Source organism: Falco biarmicus, chromosome 9 (genome assembly GCF_023638135.1).
Source record: "Falco biarmicus isolate bFalBia1 chromosome 9, bFalBia1.pri, whole genome shotgun sequence".
Lineage (NCBI taxonomy): Eukaryota > Metazoa > Chordata > Aves > Falconiformes > Falconidae > Falco > Falco biarmicus.
Window position 1 is genome coordinate 51,625,823 of NC_079296.1, and position 14,459 is coordinate 51,640,281.

At 38.5% G+C, this 14,459-nt stretch overlaps 1 protein-coding gene across 1 annotated transcript in view; it reads right to left on the reverse strand.

The window, feature by feature from the left end:
- Positions 1–14,459, reverse strand: part of CPXM2 (carboxypeptidase X, M14 family member 2) — a 79,210-nt gene that overhangs the window by 12,051 nt on the left and 52,700 nt on the right. The window contains exons 6-10 of the mRNA XM_056351975.1: positions 10,200–10,288; positions 4,893–5,016; positions 3,321–3,517; positions 2,265–2,444; positions 954–1,251 (exon numbers count right to left, since the gene is read on the reverse strand). Coding sequence (XP_056207950.1) covers positions 954–1,251; positions 2,265–2,444; positions 3,321–3,517; positions 4,893–5,016; positions 10,200–10,288 — 888 coding nt within the window. The remainder of the gene's footprint in view (positions 1–953; positions 1,252–2,264; positions 2,445–3,320; positions 3,518–4,892; positions 5,017–10,199; positions 10,289–14,459) is intronic.

Genomic DNA, 14,459 nt, shown 5'->3' on the forward strand with positions numbered 1-14,459 from the left:
CTCCAATAAAACGTGGTCTGCACAGACGCTCACATGCATCTGCTTACCATTACTGCTGCGGTTGTTCCTATTGTCATTCAAGTGATGGCAGATGCACAGCTCATTTCTTAATTTCACAGACTATGTTGGCTAACCGGTGCACTTATAAAAACAAATATTTTGAGCAGATTTGTGATGAATCAGCTGAGTGCCTGATTCTGAGCCTGCTCGAAGTGTACACCCATAGAGATAATCACGCCTATTGCTGCTAAAAATGTGCTTATAATTGGGCTTTCCTGGAAATCGATGCTTTTTCTGCACTACAGGACATGGCTTCCCCTTCGTGCTCGTTAATGGGGTGACAGGCTTGGGCATACGGTGAATGATGGAGTCTGTAGTTTATTCTGGCAGCAGAAATGCCTATGGAGTCCCCCCAAGTTTAAGTGTAAGGAAGTCCAGGTCTCTTAAAAACAGGACAGTAGCAGGCAAGCAGCAACTTTTGGTGAAAGCAGGAGGCTGAAATCATGATTTTCTTATCTAAGGGGCACTGGAATCTCTCCCTGGAGTCACTGCTTTGGCTCTGACACTGGTTACCTTTGATGTTCAGCAGCAGTTTTCTGTTGGCATTCTGTGAGATGGCAAAGGCTAAGAGGCTCTCCGCTGCTAGTGGGTTTGCACTGGGTTCCTTTTCTCCTACCAAACCATCTTGAATGTACAGAATCCATAAAACTAATGGAAATACCCAAGAAAGGCTGAAAACCCCAGTAGTCAATGAAATGGTCACCAGGTCCTAGTGACAGTCCCCTTCAATCTTCTGATACTTGATGAAATGCAGCAAACAGACTTTCACATGGCCAAATATTTTTCTCAGGGCACACGTTTTACCATCATTGCCTCTGCAATGTACACCAGGCAGCAAAAGCATTATCATATTTAGAAAGGGACTGCTAATTGTGGTTCCTACAGACACTTACTTCCAGCCACGGTGTGCCAGGAGGCTCCGTTAACAGTGCCATCCTCCTTTTGGAAGTCCTCTGTGTGACACGCTCTCCTTCTTGCATCCGTCATCAGCCGGTGAGTGGAGGCATAGGAATATGCAAGCCAGCGAAAGACATGGTCGTCCGGGGTAGGTGTGTAATCCTGGGTTTTCCACATCGATCGCACCATGTCGTAGGGGTACGCCACCACCAGCTCTCCTCCCTGCAAATTGCCTCCCAGCACAAAAGGAATTTTTTCCATCCATGCTATTATTGCTCGTGTCTCAACTGCCACCTGGGAGAAAGAGAAACAGGAGCTTTGGCTCAGCCTATGAAATTTAATAATCTTGTTTTAAAGGTAGACAAGGCAGGAGCCCTGCTGTGAGCTTCTCAGCATGGAGTAGCCAGCACAAGAGCTGTGGCCGAGGAGAAGAGCTCCTTTAAATTACAATGCCTGCCAGCCATGCTTAGGAGGTCACCGACAACCCATAAAAACTAACAAAACCTTAACATTAGTAATTCATGCAGCAGGAACATCTACCTAGTGCGAGGCCAAGAGCAGCAACCCACAGAGATGTCAGACTGTGACACGGCTCCCCCTGCCACGGGCTTCAGCTCATTTCAATGAGTTTTTGAAATTAGGGATTTTGAACGCAGAAATATGTCTAAAGCCCCAGAACTGCCGCAGTTAAGGGCCTTCCCCTCAAACCGGGGGAATCTCAGCTGCTATAAATAGTTGCCATTGTATTTAAAAGGCCATGTAAAAAGGAATTAACTTTTTGGCGCTACAATAAATGACTTTAGCATAAGCCACTGCATTGGTTTTGTATATGCCTCAGCAGCTGCTGTGTTATTTCAGGTAAGAATATATTTCAAATAAGAACAATTAAGAAAACTCAGGAGAAGTTTGTATGGTGACTGAGTTTGCAAAGAGCTCATCTACACCGCAAATCTAAGGAGAAGCCTAATTTACAGGACTGAGCCCTGTGGTGGGGTTCTCTTTGTCTACCTGTTGCTGCCTAAAAGTTGGGTACTGAGTTCTCCAGGTTCTTGCAATAAATGAGGGAAAAGAGAATCCACCAGGAAGCAGTTCCCTTCCCAAGGGCTGCCTCTATAATACGGGACTGAATGGTGCTTTTGTGGTACATTTTTATTTCCATGGACTAACAAGTAAGCCTAGACAAGTAGCTAAACTACTTAATCAGGTATGTAACTTCAGCCACAAGTTACTAACTTCTTGAGAAATGTAAAGCTCACTCTTTCAGCATGCTGCAGCCTTTGTGCTCCCCTCCCTCTTGTCTTACTCACAGTAGCATTTTCGGACAGGTACCAGTCGGGGATGGGGATGTGATGGTTTGGAACTTTTTTTTTACTCTTCTTCTGATCTTCTGACTCCCAGAGCAAAGAGTTTAAATCAGGGAAATTATTGTTGATGTCAATGCCGTCCTGAGTCCATCGTCCTAAAGACCAGCCCCCTAATTCTGAACCCTTAGATAAAAAAAAAAAAAAAAAAAAAAAAAAAAAAGGATAAATATTCATTCAGAATACAACTTATGAGCCCTCAGCGAAGTGCTTGGGGATGTGTGAGAGATAATTCTATACAGAGAAATGGAAGGATGAATTATGTAATGAACTGAGATGAATAATTGGCTTTTTATTTATTTTGTATGAAACCTCAAATGAGGTAAAGCAAAGTCCATGAAAAATTACTTGGGGTTAGCCAAAATATTCTAGTTTGTTTTCAAGGTTTCTTTTTAAGACTGGGTTTCCCCTAGGTTGCAATGGAGGTAGCATATATTTCCTTCCATGGCTGTGAGTTGACTTGTGTTCCAGTCTTCTGCAGACTTCCTTGGAAGATTTTCCAGTGCATTTGACCCTGAAATTTTTCCTCCTGGTGTCTGTCTTCTTCCAGACTGAATTATTATGATGCCCAACACGTTGTGCTCTCCTTAAAGATGCACTATTAAATTTCAGCTGCAGAGGAATGCAAAGTTTAATGTGCCTACTTGAGTTTCTCATGAGAAACACTGCATGAATTTTTCCTTTTCCATAACGATGTTTCCATTGATCTATACACCTCGGTATGTTTTTTTCTGCCAGTCTTCATGACCCTTCTTTCAATTTCTTTCCATACACATCTTCCTGTTAGCCAATGTCACATAGAAAACTATTTCTTTCAGCTTTTTTTCTGAGTAATATGTTTCAGTGGCTTATGTTTGCTTTGATGTGCGTATTTGTTTGGGGTGGGGTTTTTTTGATTGTTTGTAAAATATGATCTGTGGGGGAAAAAAATGACAACAGGAGCACATTTCGTTCATCTACTAGAAGCAAAATAATTCCTCGATATTTTCCTGATCGCATTACCGCTTTATACGCCTTGTCGTATCCATCCGGATTGACTGAGGGCAGGAGGTGTATTCGGGTATCCTCAATGAGATGTACAATGCGCGGGTTCCCAGCCAGGTATTCCTGGCACATAAACTGCATTAACAAAAGAATTAGCTCACGTCCAAGCACTTCGTTTCCATGAGCTCCTGCAATGTAGCGGAATTCTGGTTCACCTGTTGAAAACACATGGAACAGAAGCGTAGTCAGCGCAGCAAATCGAACATCTAACCAAATCTCAACATTTCACTCAGGGAGAGTTTGAGAAATGCCTTAGCTGAGCAGACGATAGATGAAAATGTAACTTTACAGAAACAATTACTTTCTGTTCTATTGTAGAACAGGTTTATATATCACTGATATCTAAAACCACTGTGTAAAACCTTCAAAACCCATTTTCCATTAAACAGATTTTTAATTATACTCACATTTTCAGCATGTTACAGGTAGATTTTAGAAGTTCTGATAGCCTAAAAATAACATGAAAAGTACACTAGCAATTCTTTGGGACAGATGTTAGGGCTCTTAAAAGGTAAGGGTAACTATATGTAATTGATCTTTGGCTTCACACACTCCTTTTCCTTCACTAATGGAAGAACAGGCTCACATATATTTTTCATGGTTATATCGAATGCCACAATGCTTGCAACTTAACTACAAAATCCGTCAGAGGTGATTAGGAATAGTGCCAGCTATTAAAAAAGGCCCCATCATGTAATTGTCTTTTGTATGAATAACACTTGCAACCAGCACCAGGACAGACCCTGACTGGCCAAGCCACGGCTGGGGGCTGGATCCTGCCTCCCGGTTTGCCTGGCCCGTGGGACACTCCTTGCTTGTTTTCTGCAGGACTCTCAAAAACACGTGAGTGGACAAGGCATGAATTATTCTGGTGTTAACATCTGAGATCAGCCCCAAGTCTACTGAGAAATTACACCTGTTGTGCTCCATCCCTTACGGCAAAGGGAAGAGATGTCTCAGGAGCACATAGCGGCACTCTTCACACGGGATAAACACCTATCAGGGAATTTATGGACACCTTTATTCCAACAGCTACCCCAGGCACTATCACAGTGAAACCTTTATTTTTTCTCCACAGAAGGACCAAAGACTGAATGAGTTTCTATTCTGAAGAATTATATCACCATAGGAAATTTTACCCCAACACTCACCAGTGAAAGATGATTTGGGAGATACGTGCATTCACCCCATAGAAAAGAGGTAAATGTCTATCCAAAGCTACCTAAATCCCCACAACTAAAATCCATTCCTCAGTACTAAAATTCACTTTTATTTTGCTATTTTAAAGATTAAAACTCATTATCATTAAAGAATTTGATCCCACATTCAAAATGCCTTCTATTTGTGCTCCCCCTCCTCTTCCCAATTTAGAAATATAGCATTGAAGTTCCTCCCACATACATTTGAAATCTTTGCTGTCGTGAATACAATTCCATCAGTGATAATTATTGCAGATACAGAGAATGAGGAGGAGAAAAAAAAGCCAAATCCCAACACCCTTCAACAGATTTAGTTAGACTAAATCCTAACCAACTTCGTGTTCTCCTGGGTTGTCAGAAATCTCGACAGCATACAGCTTTAGTCCTTGGTTGCTTTTTCCAATATTGTAAATTCTTGTGATGTTCGGGCACATTTTATTCACAGTTTTCATCAACTGCCAACAAAAAAACACAACACATAGTTAGACCATGCAGCACCGAAATAGATCCAGTATTAATTATTTCATTCCAAATTGCTTGTGGCAAACCCTCTTTGTTTGCTTTTCTAATTATTTCTTAGTTGTAAAAGCTTTATGTTTAGTTCATGAGTTTATGGCTCTGCTATCACACAACATAATGTTTGTTCAGCTGGAGTGAGCTGAGTGCTGTCTGCTGAAACACCACAGCAGATCTTCCTTACATGAGATGTATTTGTAATATTTGTAATATTATCACGACATTAAGGACTTGAAGGGGAAACCCAACAGGAATAAACCCAGTAAAAACATACAACTATAATATCAAGAGGTAGTAACCCACATTTTTAAAATGTTATGCAATGGAGAGTAATTGTCCAATTTAACATTTCTTTCTACACACTGTGATTTACTATAGCTCTGAGGCTTGAGAAGACCCAGGGAGTCCCAGCGGCACAGCAATGCACGTACGTTAGATTGCCACAGACACAGCCTGTCCAGCAAAGCAGATTTCTCTTTCCTCTGCCCTATGCAGCAGCAACTTAATTCAAAACAAATGGAGAGAGAAGGATATCATCCATTCAAACATTATTTCCCCCACGAACTCTGGTTACACCTGCCTCTGATGAGGTAGAAACCAAGCCCACCCTTCTTTTATTAGAATGTGAAATGTCATAGGGGAAAATTGTTAGTTAAGGCAGTGTTGATGTGGCCAAACCAGCAAAATGGATTTCTCATAACTGACTTACCAACTTTCAGCAAAAAATAGATTTACTAATGCCAACAGCCTGTTTGAAATCATTCCTCCCATCAAAACCTAGTCTATTCACTGTTTCTGCAGATATTGCATGACATAGTCAAAATATAATTAAATACCCTTAGTGCTTACTAAAGCGCATGGGGAAGGTCATGGCTGAGGGTTTCAATGGAGTTACACAGATGTCATCTGGGTAAGGACACCGGAGGCCTAAAGTGTCCCACAAATGCTTTACTGTGGCATTTCAGGTGAATGTTAAAATTTACAAACAATACTGAAAATTTATGTGTTAATAATAAGAAGTTATTGCAAATAGCTTGGAAACACAAGAATTTGTGTGTCTCGATTTTTTCCCATTAGAAGGCACTGAAGAAATAAGGACTTTACCGTAAACTGGAACCGTAGGGACTATTAATTAGACAATCTTTTCATAAGCATGGATGCATACATTATTGAAGAAATATTGTAGCATAACAGAACTCTTTGCTTACACAGTGTTAAATTAGAAACAATATTGGCTGATGATTTAAAAAATGCAATAATTAGATGTGTCCGATTCCCATGCCGCCATTTAGCAAATCTAAGTGGAAACCCTCCTCACATTGGGAAGAACATCATTAATATTCCTCTCATAAAAGGCTTCACTTCTATTTATAATCATGTTGCAAAGAGACTGAAAATATGCTATTTTTGTACATTTGTCATCTCACGTTGGTTTTACACATATGAGAAACAATTTCTTTTCCAAATCTAAACTCAGCGCCTGTCTGAAAAATACAGTCAGTTATGCTCTTGCAGAGTATTGTCTAGTTTCATATCTACTTTTTCTCACCGCTGTCATCATCATCAGTGTGGTGGGGTTATGGGTACCCAGCTATTCCCATGACACTCTTTTTAAAGCTCTGGGCGTGCGTAAGTGGGTATGTCATCATTTGTTGTTCCAGCTGAAACACATAGGTGAAGCCAGAGGACACTGTTTTACATTTTACAGTGTCTAATTTGAACAAGTCAATTACTTTTTTGAGACAGACTTAAGCCTTCATGATCAACCTGCTCATAAAAACAAAAATACTATCCGTGGATGCGGAGCTATGAACCTCTTGCTAGAGCCTCACAGACCGAAACTTATCCAAGGTCTACTGCTTGGGGATTATTTATGTCCTACTGACAAGAGGACGAAATGCATTGTTATTGGATCAGAAACCATGTTTTTCTCCAATAGAGATAAATATTATTTGTTCACTATGCTGATGAGTACAGGCACTGCATTAAAAGAAGGTCTATTTTAGCAGGCCAAAACTGGCTGGCTGTAATGTGTAAATCATCATGGAATCATTTAGGTTGGAAAAGACCTTTAAGATCATGTTACCGTGCCAGCCCTGTGTTTACTAATTCCTCTCCTTGCACCCTGTTCAAACAGCAGGGAACTCCCTCCTGGCTGACGTACCCCTGCGCCCATGCAGCAGGGATGTGAACAACATCCATTGACAACTGGGATGTGAAATAGGGAGGACGAGCTGGACCTCCCGGAGCTGCCTCTGAAGCCCAGCTGCAGAGCAGAGCCTTTCCCAACGCGCCTGGCACTGCACTGCTCACAAGGTACCAAGAACATCAATTTAGGAAAGCAGTTAGAAGTACGTTAAATGCTCATTGCTGGTAAGAAAAATGCCTAGAACCAAGTTCAAAGTATATTACAATCAGTGGAAATATTTGTATTGGCCTCAGTAAACTCCCCATCATCTCTTTAATTGCAAGCATGTGATTACTTTCTGAGTCAAACAAAGAGCCTTTCCTGAATTAGGGCCTCTGTAGTAGACGTCACTGTGGCTCTTTTGATAATAGTATGGATATAACAATGTAGTTAAGTGTTTATATGTAAATAAGATACTGAAAATGAACATATTTCGTATTTGCTTTTCTCATACCCATTTCCTACAAACGGCACAATAGGTCACCTGAAATGTCACAGTGTTTTCTTTGTGCTTTGTACAAACTGTCAAAGACAATTGATGATAACAGTCAGTCAGGGCTTTATTAACAACCAGCAGGACTGTAAAACACTTCCACAATTACGTTCACTAACAGTTCTTATTTGACAGTTCCTATTTGTTTGTCACTACCAATTATTTACCCTATTAGTGCCCTGGAACAAGACTGCATGCAGCCTTTGAAGAAACCCTGCAAAACTGGTTTCTGAAGGTCCAATTCCTCCATTTTGCAGAAAAGGTGTATTAACTGTAGGTCTAAGTGACATCTACACTTTGAGGTGGCAAAGGGACTCTCCGTCAATGCCTTTCAGTTTAGGGCTATTTCTGATCCTCTGCGGAGATCACAGAACCATTTAGGTTGGAGAAGACTCTTCAGGTCGTTGAGTCCAACTGTTAACCTAATGCTACCAGGATCTCTGTGTTTCTTGTTCTGCTGCCACCCAAACCTGAAACTACCTCCTCCTTGAGCTTGGAGGCTATCAGATAGAGATGTCGAGCTGGCATTGCATGCAGCCTAGGATATTTGCTGGGCACCGCTCTGGTTTTCTACATTCGGTTGTTTCACCCTTCGATACAGATACAAGTGATCTTCAATATTCTGTATTACCATTAAATCTAGTCCATAAACACAGCTGACCATGAAGAGCAACACAAGACTTCAGGGGTGCTTGGAGTCTGGCTTGTCCAACGGCATGAGCGACATCCAGTTAAATGGATTTCAAAATTAACGTTACTAAGAAAAATATAATCTGGGTTTGTTGTTTCAAAGACAAGGTTGTACTCCAGTGTCCATGTCAAACTATTTCTGGGGCTATCTAACATCCATTTTAACAGCTTCCTATTCAGCACAAATACATCATGTAAATATTTTGGACTCTAAGACAATCCTGACTTCTGCATTCAAGACACAGCAAGTTGTTCACATTGACTGAAGAAAGAATCTTGAATGGTTTTTTTTAAGAGAAAAAATTGGTACTATAAATTTCATCTTCCTAAACAGAGAGTTCTGTTAAAATAAGCTGACACTAAGGAAAATCCCTCCTTCTCACAAATACTTGACATATTGCAATGTAATATAACGCTTCCAAAACATGGCCCAGGGAACACCCTCTCCTCCTCCAGTGTTTGTGATCAGTTTCTTCAGAGAGAATTGTTTTTCTAAGATGGCTGGCAGTGAAGTAGCTAGCAAAACTGACAACAGTGCACAGTATTTTTTTTAAAAAAATAAGTTGACTCTGGATCTTGACAATTATCGCTCCATTTTACGCTTATGAAAGAAATTATGAAGTTCTAAGGGTAGCTTTTGGGATATAAGACTTATTGCAACCCAACCTACAATCTTCTGTGTACCAGCAGCAGAACCCACTTAGAATACAATGAGCTCTAAATACACTATTTTGACACAGAGAATTTGGGAGAGCACAAAGACAGTTGACAGCTGACCAGCTGTCATCCACAGTCACAAATTTTCTACTTGTATGAAAATTAGAAAAACATTCTGTTTTAAAGCTGTGGTGTTTTTTTCCCCCCAAAGATATTTCTAACGTGATCAACCTGCCTTTCTGCAACGAAAATCTAAAATACACTTTATTTTATTATTCTTGACAGTAATTATGCCAATTGAGTTTCTACTTGTCTAATCTTTGTGCTAAGAAATATAGGCCATGAAATCTCTACTGAAATAAATGTGTGACTCAGTACACAATTGCTCAATAAAAATGAATGGTGATTCATGCAGTATAAATATGCTGAAAATCCAGCACACAGCAAATGATTCACACACTTCAAGTCCAAACGTATTATCCTTATAGCTGAAGAGAAAGTGGGCAGAAAGCCTTCTTTAGGACAACCCACACCTATGTCTGTGGTGATATGAAGCAAGATTAAGAACAATAACAAAAACAACAATGTTGCCTATTTGGAGTTAAAGGAACAAGAGTAACAAGGCTGGTAGGTTTAAAATTATACTAAGAGGATTTTTTTTTCCTAGTGTTTTTGGTGATTTTTTGCTGATTTTCACAACTGTGAATACAGAATTGGACTCCCTAGAGTTTATTCTGATTATCCAGAGATACTGAAATATAGGAGAATTCTGATGGCTAAGGCAGGGTCAGATCTGAATGGAAAAACTGCTGCAACATTCACCACTCAAATAAACCTACAAGAAAAATGATGGCAAGTTACGTGTAAATACTCCCTCTGCCATGTAGTGTCACCTGTTAAAGGTTAGATGATGTACAAATTAAGACTTTGGGCTTTAAATAGATTAAAACCAGAAAAAAAAATTTTTTTTAAATAGGTTGCAGACATCACTTAGTAATATTGTTAATGGGTAGAATTCAGATGCTATAAGAACTCAAAAACCTGCACCCATCCACCCTTCATCCAGGAGGTCACACACCAGCCTCTTTGCCTACCTGCCTCATTTCCTTGTAGTTGTGATGCTTAAAGTCCAGATTATCTGTGGTTGTCATTTCATTTCTTCTGTGGTAATAATTATTTGGGTCTGAGAAAATAAATAAAAGAATTTTCACATGCTTATGAATTTCAAATATAAAGATGCTTAGCCATAATGCATGCAAGGAATGTGGAAATCTGAATTCCACCATCCTATATGTATTTAAAACAGGTTTTCAAAAGCAAAACTCATAGAAACAACACATTTGAAATACTTCTAATTACTGCACAAATCAGCTCCCATAGATCCAAATAGAAACGAGGAGGCAGCAGGCATCAGCTTGCTAGACAGCTACTCTGCACAAACAGCTAAACTCCCAACAGAAAAGCAGAAGGGCATCCTTAGGGTACAGAGGAGGGTGAAAGACACTGGAAAACCATGAGTCATGCAAGATAAGAGAGCAGGGTGGGGAAATCATATCAGAGAAAAAAGCCCCAGCAAATGTTTTGCGTCTACTTGATTAATTTACTATTGCAAGGAATTACCTTTTAGTTTTCTTGATGAGTGTTTTCAGAGCCCATGTTTGCAAAATACAGAAAGGTTCTACTGTGCATATTAAACATTCCCAATCATTTTCATTATTTTCCCAAACATTTTTGTGTGGAAGTTGGTGTTTGTCACTTTAGAATTAGCATATTAATTTCTATACATATATAATGTATAGTTTGTGTGCTTTGATGAATCAAAGGAAAATATGTGGCAGAAGAAAATGTTTTGTTTCCTTGACTTTCCAGGTTATTCACCTGGAAAAAAACCCACCAGAAAACAGGCTAAAACAGTTCAGGTTCAGTTTTATATTTCCTGATATCTGTGCTCCTAGCCTAATCTGTTATGATGTAGAAATAAACTATTTGGAAAACATCAGAAAATTCCTTAATTTGCCATATCTGGGATGTCTGGATTTTTAAGTAATCATTTGTTACACCAGTGGTTGTCAGGCTGTTATGAAAAATTGTCTCCCTTAGCACAAAATCATCTTCAGTTGGATTAAAATTATTGGGAAAATTCCAAATATGTAAGCCAATAATAATCCAATTATCAATCCAAGTATTATCTTGTCTAATTGCAACACAGCCAAAATCCATTGTCTCTAGAGCAGAAAAAATGATATTTTGAAACAGTATCACCTAGCACTTATAATTTGTTTTTTGGGAAAAAAGCATAATTATTAATAGGAAGAATGTGTAGATGCTATCCTGCAACAACAAACGCTTCATGAAATTATAGAAACCCCGTAACACTTAAAAATACCTTATAACTTAAAACTTTTAAGCTTCATATTTCTAACATTAAAACCCTCTAAATTCTCAATCTTGTTCTTCCTATAACATTCTAGAAGTATTTGGGAGTTGGTTTTGAGGGTTGTTTTTATGTGGAAGGAAAGCAAAATTTGAACTATTTAAGTTATTTATGATATGAAACATGCAAGTTCCATTAAGCTTCACTTACTCATGTTCTCTAACACTTATTCACATGCTTGTTTCCCCTTCCATTCCCTAAGGTTTCCCAGAAGAATTAAAAAATTCTGCCATTAAAAATTAAAAATAATAATAAAAAAAATCCCGGCATAAATACTGGAAGGTCAGTTGAACGCTGTTGTACTAATACGACTGAAAAATGTCAAAAACCATCTTGCTTCAGCAAAACCTGGCTGTTCAATGCAGTCTGTCCTTTCCAGTGGGAACTTATTCTATCAGAAGGTCACCTAGAAAGGGATTTGAATTTGAACTTGATGAGGTAAGGAAACAAGATTTCTTTGTTTAATTTGTAGAAACTAAACATTAATATATTGATGACTGAAAAATGGAAATCTTTAAAAAATCCCGCTTCTTCTAGAAAGAGAGAATGTGTTTAATGCCATACAGAATATCTTCACAATTGTAAAAATATAAACATCATAAAACTGCCAGGATGTTGAAGGCTTTCTCTATCACCACGAGCCAAAATATACAGCAAACGATATTTGTTCTTAATACTTTAATCCCATTCCTTTCAAAGTCTGGCACTTCTTCCATACATCAAACATTATTGTCATGGGAATGACTGTGAATGCTGTAGAGTTGGTGGAAACAAAGAAATGGTACAGTGAGAATGATTGTGTCTCTGGTCCTTCCTCAAAACCTGCCCAATTTGACAGGTCTGTAGAGAATTAGCGCTAGTGTTTTGCCAGGCTCTACTGTAAGTCTGCTTGGATCACTGGATTTCTGCTGCAGCAGGAATACAGATTAGAAAATTAAAAGCTTAAATGTAGAAAGGCATACAAATCTTGTGCACAGCTGGTTAGGTCCACTTTGGCAAAAATAATTCTCTTTAATAAAGCAGAGAATAAGAGACTAAGAAACTCAAATCACAGAAGAACTAGAATTGAAATATACTCATTTATTCATGGCAACATCTCAGACAGTCTTTCTTCCAAGCAGAAAAGGTCCTGCAAAACTGTGGCACTGTCTTTTATATAAAGTAATATCTTAGCTTTTTCGACCACTAATTTATCTTTACATTACCGGTTGAGTTAATTAAGTTTGCAGGTAAAGGTGTCTTGTTACCTTCATAAGTATAGTCTTTATATAAATGGACAAGTGTCTAAGAAGCTCTAAAATACCCAACGACTTTCCAGCATGAGAGCTCTGGGGATTGCCCATAAAAAATACCAGAAAGGACCAATTGCTCAGCAGTTTGACATATAGAAGGCATCTGTGCTGGTCATTTTTTTTTTTTTTTTTTTTTTTTTCTTCCCCCTCCTTTGGTTTTCAGTATTCTTTTAACTGGCACTGGAAAGGTATGAAGTGAGCTTTGCAATGACTTGAAGATGAAATCAACACTCACCAAACAATATTATCAAAATGCTCTCGTTTAGTAAGTAAAACTTGCATCCATTCCAAACAGGATTTTTGTGCTTCATTCTCACAGGGGTCCTACAATGAGTTGTATGGTATTGTACTGATGGAGCTTGGAAGCTCAAGTGATGCTCACATGATGCTCCAAATGGATGAGATAATTAAGTCAATCCAAGTGATTTAGGCAAGTTTTTGATAAAAAGAATATTCCAGTCTAAATCCTTCGGACTGCCTTAAAAACTTCAATGTGCCATTTTACAAATGACTGGGTTTTTTTCATTTCCATGTCACACAAGTGGATTTGACTAGTCTTCACAGAACTGAACATGCCAGAGAGAACATGTGTAATCTTGAAAAAAAATCTGCTGGCAGATATATCAGCTGATTCTAAGTTTTTATTCCACAGGATCTGTTCCATGGCAGTCATGAGCATTAACATCACACATTAAATCACTGATGAAATAATAAGCTTCAGCTGTAGATGGATTCTTTCCTATATGCATTGATGTATAGTCAAATACCAAACAACTAGTTCCCATTAAGCATAATGAATAATAATAATAGAAAACTCAACCTCTTAACCTGCAGTAGCTGCTTCTAAAAGGTTTTCTACCAACATTTGATCTTTCTAATGATTTCCTACAGTTTGACTCTGATAATAATGGTAATTCTGAGGACCATTCAGAATAGTATACATTTCATTTTACAAATAAAATAGAAAAAACCTTTTAACGACACCCACTGCATTGCTGGGGGATGGTACACATCTGTCTTAATGAGTATGGGGAAACATAATACATTGGCCTTTCTTGGGTGAATTATTGAATTTGGTCTCATTTTTATTCTGCCTTTGCCCAGGCAAACTCCCAAAAATTTTAAATTGCCCAAGATTAAGTTTAGCTTTGCAATGATAAAAGCAAAACACAAGGACAGACTGTCAGTCTAAGCAAAAATCTACTCTCACAAGTAGTTTGCTGAATTTAGTACTGCTGTATACATGATCACTTATAATGAAAGATACTTGTAGAAAGTTAGTTTTATACCAAATGAGCACACTTCTAGACTTAAGCAGGGAGCCTGGCAATAAGAAACAAGCAGTGAAAATAGGACTGAATGATGCATCCACTGCAAAACATAGTGTTCTGCTACAGAGTAAAGTTAATTTATCATCTTGGGTTGAAAGTGATGGCATAATCATGATACCAATGATAGTTTTCTATATAAGAATTATTAAAAATTAAAATTCATCACAAATTTATTCCATTAAAATAATTGCCTATTGCCTTGAATACTCTACAGTATAAATAAATGCATGAAGAGCTCAGCTAATTTTCTGTCTCCTATCTTGGGGTACTTTTGATCATATGCAGTTTCTTTCTGAT